The sequence below is a fragment of the Brassica rapa genome, chromosome A10 (genome assembly GCF_000309985.2).
Source record: "Brassica rapa cultivar Chiifu-401-42 chromosome A10, CAAS_Brap_v3.01, whole genome shotgun sequence".
In the NCBI taxonomy this organism is placed as follows: domain Eukaryota; kingdom Viridiplantae; phylum Streptophyta; class Magnoliopsida; order Brassicales; family Brassicaceae; genus Brassica; species Brassica rapa.
In genome coordinates, this window is record NC_024804.2 from 14,555,638 (window position 1) to 14,569,681 (window position 14,044).

The window sequence follows — 14,044 nt, forward strand, 5'->3', positions numbered from 1 at the left end:
ATCATGATTGTAAAGGAGCGTGTTGAAATTGTACAAAAAATTGAAAAAGATCAACACTAATATACAATAAACTTAAAGTTCATCCATTTATCACGATTTAATTTTACATTAAAAGTTTATTGAACTTAATAAAGTTTATTGAATCACTTTGTCGAAGTGTAAAACATAATATATTTAGGAAAAAACAGAGACAATACAGCTTTTGCTTTGCATATTTTTCTGTTATAATTAGGATAAAGTTTCACTAACTTTCTCCTCCCACGTTAGTCCAATGGTTGTTTGTCAATCAAAAACCCCACTTCAAAAGTTGGGGTTGTGGGACGTTACGATCTGTTATAAGCTATTATAAAGTTATCATAAAATAGTATTAGTTATTTTTAGAAACAAATGTACATATGTTTTTCTTTTCTTTGGGGGGTGTGGAATACACACACACCATATTTGATATAGTTAAGTACACAGATTTATCCTCACGACACATACGTTAATAACAACATAAAAAATCTAAATGGCCTTGCATTTAAATTGAATGAAATTCTTTCTTTGTATTGTTTTTGTAGAAAAAATAAATTCGGTTATAAATCTTAGTTTATAGTTGGTGATTTTAAGATGTTTTTCTAAAGTACAAATTGTTTGCAGTTGCGCGCATTTATTTTCTCTTAACGAGGTTGTGGAATGTACTTTATGTTAATAGAGTTGAGTCAGTTGACTAATCCAAGTCCACTGTGAAAGAGATTTCGTAAACCAGCTCATGTCACTAAACAGCAATTATTGAGCCAAAGTAAAATGGGGTGTGAGTGCGACCACGCCAGGTGAGATTTGCTGTGAGAGGCCCTTCTATATTTTTGTTCCTAATCCTTTTTTTTTAATCATGATATTCAATCATTTTTACGATCCATCTATTACATGAATACATTTATTTATTTCTTTAGATTAAATTAAAATGATGAAAGGTAACGTTTATACAACCTTCAAGACATATCAATTATGAACTCTTTCTAATACTATTACTTGCTAGTATAGTGCTTTATAGTGGCAAATGTATAACCAGAACATTCGGTGACTTTATAAAGTAGATCCAACTAGGGAAACTGATTCAATTGCAAGTTTTTTGTATAACTAGTGTCAATCGTAGACTAACAATACTTGAGAGTTCTTTCGGCCTCATAACCCCTAACTCCGTAAGGTCCCACCTGCATCCAATCGCTAAACGTCTGTGTTCACGCATTCATTGCTTAGGGACACCATGTCGCTGCCACTTATTTGAATCTATATCCATGCATACATTTATATAATATACTATATACTTTTTTTTGAAACTTATATAATATACTATGGCTTTTAAACGGTGCGGGACAAGCGGTTCAACTGCGGTGCGGTTTTAACAGTTATAAAAACGTATAAATATATGGTATATGTAGAGATTTTTGTTACTGTTAACTGAAGTGCGGGACGAGACGGTTATAAACATTCGAAGCCTATATACCACGCTTGCTTATATGCTGCTGTATGGTGAAGAATTATATTGTTCATCCAATTTTAATCAAATCTTGAAAGAAAAAATGGTACAAAATGAAGAAAATTTGCAGTATCTTTTTTTTTTAACGTTAAGTCTCAGCGTTTACTTTTAGGATCTTGGATATGTCATATGTGTATACATAATGTGATATTTTGTGTGTACCAAAACATTGTGCATAGTGCTTTCATCCTTTGAATGTGAAGGCGGCTTCATTGATAACCAGGACGTCATCTTCAAAAACATCATAAATGGTGTGGCTCTATATCTTTCCATATCTTCAGAACATTATAGATATATAGTCAAACTCTTATTCATTCTTACATCTTCTCAAATGTTATGCCATTATTAACTACATGTTTATTAACTACATGTTACAATAAATTATACACCAATAATAAAATTATAATGAAAAGTTTTAACTTTTCCAGAAAACCAACAATAATAAAATTTAATTTTCTTGTTTTTTTCCAAATAAAGATTTTATTTATTGTACAAATAGTGTTAAGAAGTTGAATAGTGGCCAGTTTGCTAGTAAATATGTCGGCTCGTTAGCATTATTAAAATAAATAAATATCCCGAAAATTAAGAGAAAAAAGGCAAAGAAGTAGAAAAAAGCTAGACCTGGTGCTTTTTTGCAGACCTTTTGGGGTAGTAGTTGTCCTGGTCGCTGATCACCATCATCTCTTTCCGACAACAACTCTGATGTTCTTTCTCTCCCGTGTGAGCTAGCTCTCTGTCCTAAAAAAAATCTCTCCTGCTCCACTCGATCTTCTTCCTTCCTTCTGAAAAAAAACGGAATCTTTCTTTCGTTTTTTTTTTGTCTCGGTCTTGTGACTTTATTATTATTGGTGGCCTCTCCGAAGATTCCGCTTGTGAAAAAAGAGTCGTGCTTTTGATCTCTCCCTGAGATTCCGATAAACTGGTGGCTGTGTCTGAAGTACAAAGCAGAGATCTTGGAGTCAACATTTCAGATTACTCATTAAAAGAAACGATTTTTATTGTTTCTTTCTGCGCTGACTTGGATTGTGAAGAGTGGAAGTAGAAACCAGTTGATTTCGTTTGGCTTGTGGTATAGAGAAAGTTTAAGGTCAATGATGAAGATGCAGCTTTAAACACAAAGGTCTCAGCTTTGTGTAACCTCAGATTCAGGTTGTTATTGGGTTCAGGAGTAAAAGTTTTCAGTAATCATGAAAGCTCCTTCATCAAATGGAGTTTCTCCAAATCCCATGGAAGGTTTGTTGAATCCCACTGCTTGGTTTTATATTAGATTCAGTTGTAAGCCATAGAGGTCAAACTTTTTCAGAGTTGCTGGATATGGTCACCTGAATTGAATTTGATTTGATTTGATTCATTCTCTGCTTTAGATATAAGCTAATAGTATTGTGTATGTGGGAAAATGGGGTCCAAGACCGTGCTTTTTAGTTTGAGGGGTTTATAGAGCAGCTCTCTCATCTTGTTGTTTTGATAGTAGTAACTGAAGGAAGATCCAATAGATTTTGAAGTAGTTACATCTTTGATGTTGTGTGTGTAGGAGAAAGGAGAAATATAAACTCAGAGTTATGGCACGCTTGTGCTGGGCCACTGATATCGTTGCCTCCAGCGGGAAGTCTTGTTGTTTACTTTCCTCAAGGTCACAGTGAGCAAGTACGTTGTTCGAAATATAACATTCAAGAATGATTCTCTGAGTCTAAATTTAATGCGGTATTACTTTTTTCTATCAGGTCGCGGCTTCAATGCAGAAGCAGACTGATTTCATACCAAGCTACCCAAATCTTCCTTCTAAGCTCATTTGCATGCTCCAGAATGTTACATTGAATGTATGTTACCAACAATGGCCAGAATCTCTTAACATAAGTTTTCTTTTGAGTTGCTAATGTTATCGATTTTAAAACTAGGCTGATCCTGAGACGGAGGAGGTCTACGCGCAGATGACTCTTCAGCCAGTAAATAAAGTACGTTACCTTTCACTATATAACTCGTTTCTAGGTGTGTTTGAGGAGTAGGAACTAATTGCTGTGAGGATTCTGTTGAACAGTATGACAGAGATGCATTGCTTGCCTCTGACATGGGTCTTAAGATAAACAGACAGCCTAATGAGTTTTTCTGCAAAACCCTCACGGCGAGTGACACAAGCACTCACGGTGGATTCTCTGTACCACGCCGAGCAGCTGAGAAAATCTTCCCTGCTCTGGTGTATATACAATACCTTAGCTTCTTTTATATCTTTCCTTCCTGAGTATTATGATCTCTTTATTGACTTTACATTGTTTGGCAATATTCTGTTAGGATTTTTCGATGCAACCACCTTGTCAAGAGCTTGTTGCTAAGGACATTCACGACAACACATGGACTTTCAGACATATTTTTCGAGGTTTTACCTTGTTTTTGATAGATTACCTTCATCAATTTGGTGAAACTGTTCTAAGGTTTTGGATTTGTTGATGATGTTTATCAGGTCAACCAAAAAGGCACCTGCTAACCACAGGCTGGAGTGTGTTCGTCAGCACGAAAAGGCTCTTTGCTGGGGACTCTGTTCTTTTTGTAAGGTAATATCAATCTCTATGTGCCAATGCTCTTTCCGGTATTTATCTTGTGAAGAAGCTAACTCTTTTTCATTTTCAATTAAGAGATGGAAAGGGGCAACTTCTGTTGGGTATAAGACGTGCAAATAGACAACAACCTGCGCTTTCTTCATCTGTAATATCTAGCGATAGCATGCACATTGGAGTTCTTGCTGCTGCAGCTCATGCTAATGCTAATAACAGTCCTTTCACCATTTTCTACAACCCGAGGTGGGTGATTTGTGTTTTCTTTTGTCTCCATTAACCTTTACTAAATGCTTGTTTCTGAGAGAATACAACTGAGTTCTTTGCAGGGCTGCTCCTGCTGAGTTTGTGGTTCCTTTAGCCAAGTATACCAAAGCTATGTACGCTCAGGTTTCACTAGGTATGCGGTTTAGGATGATATTTGAGACAGAAGAGTGCGGAGTTCGGAGGTATATGGGTACAGTTACTGGTATCAGTGATCTTGATCCTGTGAGATGGAAAAACTCTCAGTGGAGGAATCTTCAGGTACTTTGAAGCTAAACTCATGATAAATGCCAAATTTGTTTTTCTTGATACACTGCACCATTCATCTTAGCTATTTTTTTTAAAAAAATTTTTGTTATAGATTGGATGGGATGAGTCAGCTGCTGGTGATAGGCCAAGTCGAGTTTCAGTTTGGGACATTGAACCGGTTTTAACTCCTTTCTACATATGTCCTCCTCCATTTTTCCGACCTCGGTTTGCTGGGCAACCCGGAATGCCAGGTAAAGTCTTTTGTACAGTTTCATTTTAAACATCATCTTTGAATCTCCTTAAAGACGGATGTTCTGTTGGTCTTGCAGATGATGGGACTGACATGGAGTCTGCGTTGAAGAGAGCAATGCCGTGGCTTGACAATGGCTTGGAGATGAAGGACCCTTCCAGTACGATATTTCCTGGTCTGAGTTTAGTTCAGTGGATGAGTATGCAACAGCAGAACGGCGGCCAGGTACCTTCTTCTGCTGGTTTCTTCCCGTCGATGGTCTCTCCAACGGCGGCTATGCACAACAGTCTTGGCGGAGCGGATGATCAATCAAAGTTAGTGAGCTTTCAGACGCCTCCAGGGGGGATTTCCTCATCAAACCTTCAGTTTAACAAACCGAATCTGCAAGGGGCAATGTCCCAGTTACCTCAGCCGCCAACTACGTTGTCTCAACAACAGCAGCTGCAGCAGTTGTTGCACTCCTCTTTGAACCATCAGCAATCACAGCCTCAGCAACAACCACAATCGCATCAGCAGCAGCAACAGCAACCACAATCACTGCATCAGCAGCAACAACAACAATCACTGCTGCTGCAGCAGCAGCAACAACAACAACAATCTCTGCAGCAACACCATCAACAACAGCTTCAGCAACACCATCAACAACCGCTACAGCAACAGACTCAGCAGCAGCAGCTACAACAACAGCAGCAGCAGTTAAGAGCGCAGCAACTGCAATCTCATACGCACCCACAGCCACAACAATCTCCTCCGCACCCACAGCCACAGTCACATCCACAACAGCTACAGCCACATAAGCTGCAGCAATTTCAGCTTCCGCAGAATCAGCTTTATAATGGTCAACCAGCAGTGCAGCAACATCAGTCACAACAAGCATCTATGCATCATTTGCAATCCCAAGTAGTTTCGGGATCAATAGCAAGCAGTGTCATCGCGCCTCCGTCTAGCTCCCTTAATCAAAGCTTTCAACAGCAACAACAACAGTCTACGCAGCTTCAACACACACATCGCCATATAGGTGCTAGCACTAGCCAGAGTAGTGTAATTGAAACCAGCAAGTCTTCATCTAATCTGATGTCCATACCACCGCAAGACACACAGTTTTCACGACAAATGGAACAACAGCAGCCTCCTGGTCCTGTCCAGGGACACAATCAGCAAACACTCGTGCAGCAGAAAGCTCAACAGTCACAGGTTCAACAAATATTCCAGCAGAGTCTCTTGGAACAACCTCATTTACAGTTTCAGCTGTTGCAGAGGTTACAACAGCAGCAGCAACAGCAGCAGCAATTTCTTTCTCCAGGAAGCTCGAGTTTACCTTCTCAGTTACTCCACCAACAGCTGCAAAGCCAGCAGTTTCCGCAGCTACCTTCTCCCTCTCAAGTTCAGCAGTTTCCATCGTCCTGCACCAACACTGGCTTACCCTCGTTGCAACCACCTCAAACGCTGGTGAGCCGGCCTCAGGACAAACAAAACCCACCGGTTGGAGGAGGGGCCAAAGCTTATTCAGGCATCACAGATGGAGGAGATGCACCTTCCTCTTCAACCTCGCCTTCCACCAACAACTGTCAGATCTCTTCTTCAACCTTCCTCAACAGAAGCCAAAGCGGGCCAGCGATCTTGATACCTGATCCAGCGGTTGATGTGTCTGGTAGTCTTGTCCAGGATCTTTACAGCAAATCCGACATGCGGCTGAAACATGAACTCGTGAGTCAGCAAAAGCCCAAAGCTAGTTTAACAGATCATCAACTAGAAGCGTCTGCCTCTGGAACTTCTTACGGTTTAGATGGCGGGGAAAACAACAGACAACAGAATTTCTTGTCTCCAAACTTTGGCCTGGACGGTGATTCCAGAAACAGCTTGTTTGGAGGAGCCGCCAATGTGGAGAATGGCTTTGTACCTGACACGTTGCTCTCGAGGGGATACGACTCCCAGAAAGATCTCCAGAACATGCTTTCAAACTATGGAGGAGTGACCAATGACATTGGTACAGAGATGTCTACTTCAGCTGTGAGAACCCAATCTTTCGGTATCCCTAATGTTCCTGCCATTTCAAACGATATAGCTGTCAACGATGCTGGTGTTCTTGGTGGCGGACTGTGGCCAACTCAGACTCAACGGATGCGAACATACACAAAGGTTCGGTCGTGTTCTGATCACTCTTTGTAGAAACTTGGTTATAAAGTTATTTGGTTTGACAGTGTTGTACATTTTTGACAGGTGCAAAAGCGAGGTTCAGTGGGGAGATCAATAGACGTCAACCGCTACAGAGGTTATGATGAGCTGAGGCATGACCTTGCACGGATGTTTGGGATCGAAGGACAGCTTGAAGATCCACTAACATCAGACTGGAAACTTGTCTATGTAGATCATGAAAACGACATCCTGCTTGTCGGTGATGATCCGTGGGAGTAAGTAGAGAGCTGTCACATCCGCATTACACCGTTAGAAAGTTCCATACCTTTTTTTCATGAGTCATAACCTTTGAAATCTTGATTTTGTTTGCAGGGAATTTGTAAATTGTGTTCAGAGCATAAAGATCCTCTCATCAGCTGAGGTTCAACAGATGAGCTTAGACGGGAACTTTGCAGGTTTACCAGCTACTAATCAAGCTTGTAGTGGCGGTGACAATGGTAATGGTTGGAGAGGTCAGTATGATGATAACTCAGCCACCTCGTTTAACCGGTGAAGGCAGATGAACATCTCTCACAGACGGATTCTTTTCTCTTTTGTAATATATTTCTTCCTCTGTTTGATAACATGTTTCAAGTTTCCACTGGGCCCTGTAGAGCATTTACCCTGTACAATATATCTTCTTCAACTAAGTTTACACGAAGATTTTATTTTGATGGGTGCCACTGATTCTACTAATTGGTTAACGGTAAGAGAAAGGAAGCGACCAGATCAACCAAATAAGAAAACTCAAGTCTTTATTTCAGATAATGCTGAAGCCGTTTATGAAAAATTTCCACAATTGGGATACAAATTGCAGGTTACAAAGATATAAACTAAGAAAGGATAGCCATCACATCTGAAGCTCTCAGGGCGATGTAGTTGGAACCATCTTTGCCCTTGAAGTCATTACCAGCATACTTGGAGTAAAGAACTGTGCTTCCAGATGATATCGATAGTGGCTGACGCTTACCTTCCTCATCTAGAGTACCTGGTCCAACTGCTATCACCTGCCAACAAAACACAGAGGAGATTATGTATAATTGACACTTCTGTATGAGCAATAAAGATGGACATGATGTTATCATGTGTGTGCTTACCGTGCCAATAGAAGGCTTCTCTTTGGTAGTCTCGGTTAGCAACAACCCTCCAGCTGTTTTCTCCTCAGCCTCAGCTACCTAAACTCATAAATATCAAAAACAAAACTTCCTCTTGTTACCACTGTCGTTGCGTGTACAAACTAATATGATGATTAAAATAAGCACAACCTTAATGAAGACGCGGTCATTCAAGGGCTTGAGATCTTTTATGTCCTCGGTCTCAAGAAGGCCAACAATATCATCTTCCTTGAGAATGAGATGCTGAACATCGTTGAACTCCACCTCAGTTCCTGCGTATTTGGAGTAAATAATTTGCGCGCCAGTCTACACCAATAGAAAAAAAGAAAGGCATTTCAGATAAATTTATTAGCAGACAACCAAGCAAAGAAAGAGAGGTTTGAGAGGCGGTTACAGGGACATCGATATCGATTTTGTTCTTCCCAATAGTTCTTCCTTCACCCACGGCAACGACTTCACCTCCTTGAGGCTTTGATTGAGCTGTGGATGGAAGTAAGATACCTCCCATAGTCTTCTCCTCTGCCTCCTTGATCTTCACCAAAACTCGATCTCCCAATGGCTTAATGGAAGTATACTGTAAACAAGAAAAGCAAAAGAAAAACAAAACATAAGTCATAACTAAAAGAGAAGGAAGTACAAGGCGTCATTAAGTTACAAACCAAGCTTGAAGCATCTAAAACTACAATTAAAAAAAGAATGAACCAGAGCTATACAAACAGCAATCTAACATTCAGATAAGTTCCACATGTTCAATCAGACCAACTAAGGAACAATGATGAATCAAAAAACAAATAAATGAACAAGTAGTACCTTAGGAGCAACAACAGAAGCAGCTCTGACAACGAAAGAGCGGAACTGGCTCTGCTTAAGGGTGCCTGGTTTCAAAGTTCCAAACTTGGCACTCGAAGCTCTGAGTGAGGCTAAGCTCCTAGCTGACACAGTCACTGGTGATGCTGTAAGTTGAGTCGCCGCCATTTCTGCTGTCCTTCAAACACACATAAAACTATTACTATTGAAATGGAGATTTCACTACATTTCAGCAAAACCCAATTACTATTGAGCGAACCCGATTAGTTTCTCCGCCCAAAGTTCCAAACTTTATGTTCAATTCTCGTTGTGAATTACAGAGAGTGTGGGAGTAAAGAGAATCGATTCATACCTTGAGGATAAGAGAAGAAGGGGCACTGTGACTTTGGAGGATAAAAACCCTAAGAGTTGCACAAGAGATAGACTAGAAACGGACACACAAAAGACTTGCCCTTTTTATTGCAGGATGATGAACTCTATCTACAACTCTCTACCGGGTGGGTTTTACGGGTCGTGTCGGGTCGGGTCGTCACCTAATCCCTTTTTGTCTTGAACTTAACTAATCATTTTGGGACGGTTTTTAAACATCATTTTGAGGTTGTTTTTGTTTAAGTTTATTTCTTAAAATTATTCAAAATAATTTAAAAACGATATTATACACCAAAACCACATTGTTTTTTACATTAAAAAAACATTTTATTACTCAATATATAACATTGTTTCTCAATAAATAACATTGTTTATTGATGTAAAAAACATTGTTCATTGATCTAATTAATCTCAAAATATTTTACACTAGGCAAAACAAGATTTTCATTGACCAAGTGATAGTTTTTTTGTGGTAATCGGTAGTTTATTGTGTATAAAAATTCTCATAAATAAACAACTCAAGGAAAAATATTTAAGAGAGAGTTTTTATTTGATCTTTATATTTATTTCCACAACCCCTACATCCCAGCCATCTAAAAAATTATGATGGATCAAAAAAAAAACAAGAAACATTATTTAACCAGAAAAGCTAGCTAAATTATTTAAGAGAATTATTGCAATCACTAGCTAGATAGCCTAGAGATAAAGATCTAATCTAGCACTCCAGTTCCACAAACAATCGCTTAGGTGAATCTCCACAGTCCAAATTAGTAGATCCAAACTTGTGGGAAGACACATTCATAGTGCAGTTGAGTTTTCCAACACACTCTTTAGCCACGATCTTCGCAGCATCCTTGGCTCCTTCGCACGTACCAGCCGCGAATGACCCACAAAGGCCAGACGGATTTCCGAAGCTCGCAAACTTGACGGCTGAGATTGGCCGGTTGTTGCAAGACAACTCCACTTTGTTGTGCTCATGAGCTTTGGCACAAACTCTTCCGGTAACAACCGTCTTGAACTTCACCATTGAGGGGTCACCACCCATCTCTTCGAATAGTGTGATAGTGTTGTGTCCCTTGTCATTCAAGAATGATCGTGGAACATGGTACCTACAAGAATTAGGCCGTTAAAGATCCATCAATTCAGATAAATTTTCAGTGAAACGAACCATTTTTTTTAATTATGAGTCAAAAGTTTGGTAAAAGTTGAAACAAAGGCATATCAACATAAAAATAATAAAAGAATCATATGAGTTATTTTCATTTAAGTTTACCATCTCTGAGTTGGTTTGCCGCACATAAAAGCACATTTGTCGCTTCCATACTCCCCACGGTAGTCACATTCCTCGGTGCAACCGTCTTCACTAGAGTTAAAGCTTGGCCAGTAACGTCCGATGCTCTGACCGTTGATCCAAACCTCTCCTTTTCCAAGGCCATTCAAGTCTACAATCACGGGATCTTTACCAAGAGGAGCCTTGAAATTTGCCTGGAGAGTTAACATTTCTTGTAAGAAGCTTGCTTATTTGCAATATCAAATGGTTTTTTAGAGAAATATTTTTAGGTGATACTGACCTTGTACCATGACAACATCCGATCAGCTGGTAGCTTTTCGGTTGACCATTTAAGTTGGTGGTGATTAGCAGATTTCAAGCTGAAAAGTTTGTTGTTGAATCCGTTCAAACCAATCTTGTAGTCCCATTGATGCTTCGATAGATCTTTCTCGACCGTTTCATCTCCTTTGTATCCGACTAATTTCACAGGACCGTTGATTCCAGTTGGACCACTCTCAAAGAAAGGTCCATAATTCTAAAGCACATTAAGACCACAATTTCAAAATTTTCACAATAAATTTTACATTTAATAAGCTATATATGGTTTTGTTTTTTTACCTGTAGTCCAACTGAAACGCTGAGAAGTGCGAGGTGGTTAGTCCCGTGAACAAGGTTGACCTTCTTCTCAAATCTGTAATCGAATTTGTTGTCCCTCACGATTTGGTTACCTACGTATTTTCCATTGACGTAAGCATGAAGAACATGAGCGTTGCTATGAACCCTTAGCGACATGTTTCTGCTCCAAATTGGATCTTTCTTGTCGAGATGAACCCTAGTTCAAAATTAGTATCAAAACCATACAAAAAAATCAGTTAAAATTGTACAATCTTGGTACAGTGGAATACTCATCATGTGACTTTCTATAGAGCTAATGTTTGAATCACGATTTAAACGGTCATAAGAATTAACAAAAATATAAAAGAGAAATATTTAATTGGTTCATATATATATATATATATTACCTAGTCATGTACCAAAGATAGTCACTAGCATCATTTGTAACGTCTTTTTGGTCTACAAGACCCTTGGCAATGAGGTCTCCACTGCCTTTGAGAATGGTCTTCTGAGTAGTAAACTCGGGTCTCCATGTCCATTTCAGCTTCTCAGGCTCATCACAAGAGTCTTCGGTAATGATTGATGTCTGAGTATTCACTCTTGCAGTGTTATAAGCCTCTTTATCGCAGTCAGGAAGAACACTCACGGACCAAGCCGGTACATTGTAGTCTTTCCCTTTGAAGTTGACCAAAGCATCCGCAGTTGCGTTCACATTACCGATGAAGCAGCTTGATTTTTCGTTTGTTGAGTAAACCGTAGCCTTTTCAAAGATACAACAAGTGGTTTAATGATACCATATAGTTTTATTGTCAAGAAGGGAAAAATATGGAAACATGATCGGGTCTAACCGTGACGGAATTGCCAAGATCGATTGTTGAGATATTGCCGTAAGTTAAAGGCTTCTCCATGGATTTCAACAACGTGTGTAGCTGTTTCAAGTGACCCCATTTCGGTTGGTTCAAGTTACCTGTTAAATATAGATATACGTTAAGACTGTATTAACCAACATTTTAAGCGATTTATATATATATATATATATATATATAAAGTGTGAAGTTATTACCATATTCATCGAGAGGAGCATCGTAATCATATGAAGTGGTGATGTATGGACCTCCTGCAACTCTTCCAAAGTTAGTACCACCATGGTACTGTACATTGTCGCACATGCATATAACAAATGAACAAAAAAGTTAGTAACCAAATCTCTTAACAAAAAGGAGTTTAGTAAATATAATTAACTAATTTTACAAATATTTTTGCATGTAGCTGAATCTTACCATGTAATAGTTTTGGAAAGTTCCTCCCGTTTGAAAAAACCTAGCAACGGAAAAAGCAAGATCTTCAGCGGTTCTATAAGGATGTTTGCCTCCCCAGTTTTTGAACCAGCCAGTCCAATTCTCTGTCCACATCTTTGGGCTGCTCGGGTTGCTTGGTTTGTATTGGTCACAATAAAATCCATTGCATGTCTCGATCATAGGCTGAGGAGCATGGGGTTGTTGGCACATAATCCATGGAACACCTATGTCTAGAGAGTTAGCCATGTTGGCACACCAATCAATGTAGGCTTTACCCTCCGCTCCATAGGATGAGATCACGTTCCCATACTCATTCTCGATCTAAATATAAGCGAACAAGTTTTTTCAATAAAATCCATTTTTATTAATATAGAGGAAAGACATTATGATATAAATGTAATGTTTCCATAACATTTGTAATAATGTACCTGAGCTAGGATGATTGGACCTCCTTGTGAAGCAAAGAGGCTCTCTTCCTTCATCATGTTTACGATTTTCGTAGTGAAATTTTGCATTTCATTCTGTATAAAGAGAATGAAGAAAACATTAGAAAAATTAAAAAATAATGAATATAAAAAGATTTGTAAAACTGAAGAAGTTTGGTTATACCATGAAACCGGGATTAATTGTTCGGAATTTCATGTCAGGCATATTGTGCAGCCACACCGGGAAGCCTCCATAGTTCCATTCCGCGCAAACGTACGGTCCAATGCGAAGGACAGAGTAGAGACCCGCGCTTTGGATGGTTTTAATGAAACGAACAAGATCAAGATTTCCTGAGAAATCATATTGCCTACGTGACGGTTCATGTGCGTTCCAAAAAACATAGGTCTCAATGGTATCTAACCCACCATCTTTGGCTTTGCTGATGAGATCTGGCCACATCTGCAAAAGTACAATAAAAAAAAAAAGGATAAATATTACTTGCAGAAGACGAAACAAATTTACAAATGATGTGACGTGTAAGTAAATACATCAGAAGTGCTTCGTGGATAGTGAATGGAGCCTGAAAGAAGGATTCGGCGTTGTCCATCGATGGTGATAGCACGTTCATCATGAGAGACAATGGTTGAATTAGCCGAACCAAAGAAAGTAATGAGGATGAGGAACAAGGATAAGAGATTGAACTGCTTCATTTTCATAGCTTTAGTGTTGTGTTTCTACTGCAGAAAACGATTGCATTGGAATTGTGTTTAGATGAGATGTTTTTATAGTCACTTTGAGAGAATAACAACAACCTACGATTTTTTATATTTGTTTGTTTAATATCTTAATTAAACTTATTTCTAGGATTGACTAAGTTTAATACGAGAAACAAATGTGATTTGAATATATGAAATAGACCAAAAAAACTATTTGTAGTTCTTTTCATTTCATAAATATTTACTTTGTTTTATAAACTAAAATTAGCACTTAAATTCAAATATTTATGCATAAAACAATGTCCGATGGATTTGATGTGTTTTTGTGGAGCTGTTATACACATGCATATATTCGCTTTAGTTTATTTTTGTAGATTATTTATCCAATAACTTAATTAAAATTTTAGGATTGGAATGCACGGAAA

The 14,044-nt window shown here is 38.8% G+C and overlaps 3 protein-coding genes across 6 annotated transcripts; 1 reads left to right on the forward strand and 2 right to left on the reverse strand.

The window, feature by feature from the left end:
- Positions 1–317: 317 nt before the first annotated feature.
- Positions 318–7,686, forward strand: ARF7-1 (auxin response factor 7). Its single transcript, XM_009122525.3, has 13 exons — positions 318–2,752; positions 3,051–3,163; positions 3,241–3,336; positions 3,415–3,471; positions 3,555–3,710; positions 3,806–3,890; positions 3,975–4,065; positions 4,147–4,311; positions 4,395–4,590; positions 4,691–4,829; positions 4,908–6,967; positions 7,049–7,239; positions 7,337–7,686. The coding sequence occupies exons 1-13, from the start codon at positions 2,707–2,709 to the stop codon at positions 7,515–7,517; spliced, it is 3,576 nt and encodes a 1,191-aa protein (XP_009120773.2). The 5' UTR covers positions 318–2,706; the 3' UTR covers positions 7,518–7,686.
- A 55-nt stretch (positions 7,687–7,741) lies between these two features.
- Positions 7,742–9,477, reverse strand: LOC103845647 (20 kDa chaperonin, chloroplastic). Of its 4 annotated transcripts, none has more exons than XM_009122526.3 (6): positions 9,278–9,477; positions 8,929–9,103; positions 8,513–8,692; positions 8,269–8,424; positions 8,101–8,178; positions 7,742–8,010 (listed from the first exon to the last, which is right to left on the reverse strand). In XM_009122526.3, the coding sequence occupies exons 2-6, from the start codon at positions 9,091–9,093 to the stop codon at positions 7,837–7,839; spliced, it is 753 nt and encodes a 250-aa protein (XP_009120774.1). In that variant the 5' UTR covers positions 9,094–9,103; positions 9,278–9,477; the 3' UTR covers positions 7,742–7,836. The 4 variants fall into 4 exon arrangements, with proteins under 4 accessions (XP_009120774.1, XP_009120775.1, XP_009120776.1 ...); XM_009122527.3 differs by having other exon boundaries at positions 8,929–9,098; positions 9,278–9,476; XM_009122528.3 differs by having other exon boundaries at positions 8,929–9,095; positions 9,278–9,456.
- A 344-nt stretch (positions 9,478–9,821) lies between these two features.
- Positions 9,822–13,685, reverse strand: LOC103845649 (beta-galactosidase). Its single transcript, XM_009122529.3, has 11 exons — positions 13,452–13,685; positions 13,087–13,362; positions 12,906–12,998; positions 12,460–12,798; positions 12,243–12,330; positions 12,028–12,146; positions 11,587–11,939; positions 11,183–11,396; positions 10,866–11,099; positions 10,568–10,779; positions 9,822–10,403 (listed from the first exon to the last, which is right to left on the reverse strand). Exons 1-11 carry the CDS (start codon positions 13,617–13,619, stop codon positions 10,010–10,012), a joined length of 2,490 nt encoding a protein of 829 aa, XP_009120777.1. The 5' UTR covers positions 13,620–13,685; the 3' UTR covers positions 9,822–10,009.
- Positions 13,686–14,044: the final 359 nt, after the last annotated feature.

Excerpts from the sequence above, each read along its gene's own strand:
- LOC103845647 (XM_009122526.3), bottom strand. The coding sequence starts at position 9,093 with ATGGCGGCGACTCAACTTACAGCATCACCAGTGACTGTGTCAGCTAGG. Across the intron at positions 8,693-8,928 it reads CTTCTGTTGTTGCTCCTAAG|TATACTTCCATTAAGCCATT; the intron begins GTACTACTTGTT and ends TCTTGTTTACAG. Across the intron at positions 8,011-8,100 it reads AGAAGCCTTCTATTGGCACG|GTGATAGCAGTTGGACCAGG; the intron begins GTAAGCACACAC and ends TTTTGTTGGCAG.
- ARF7-1 (XM_009122525.3), top strand. The coding sequence starts at position 2,707 with ATGAAAGCTCCTTCATCAAATGGAGTTTCTCCAAATCCCATGGAAG. Across the intron at positions 3,472-3,554 it reads CTCTTCAGCCAGTAAATAAA|TATGACAGAGATGCATTGCT; the intron begins GTACGTTACCTT and ends TCTGTTGAACAG. Across the intron at positions 4,066-4,146 it reads GACTCTGTTCTTTTTGTAAG|AGATGGAAAGGGGCAACTTC; the intron begins GTAATATCAATC and ends TTTTCAATTAAG.
- LOC103845649 (XM_009122529.3), bottom strand. The coding sequence starts at position 13,619 with ATGAAAATGAAGCAGTTCAATCTCTTATCCTTGTTCCTCATCCTCATT. Across the intron at positions 12,147-12,242 it reads TGCTCCTCTCGATGAATATG|GTAACTTGAACCAACCGAAA; the intron begins GTAATAACTTCA and ends TATATTTAACAG. Across the intron at positions 10,404-10,567 it reads GGCAAACCAACTCAGAGATG|GTACCATGTTCCACGATCAT; the intron begins GTAAACTTAAAT and ends TAATTCTTGTAG.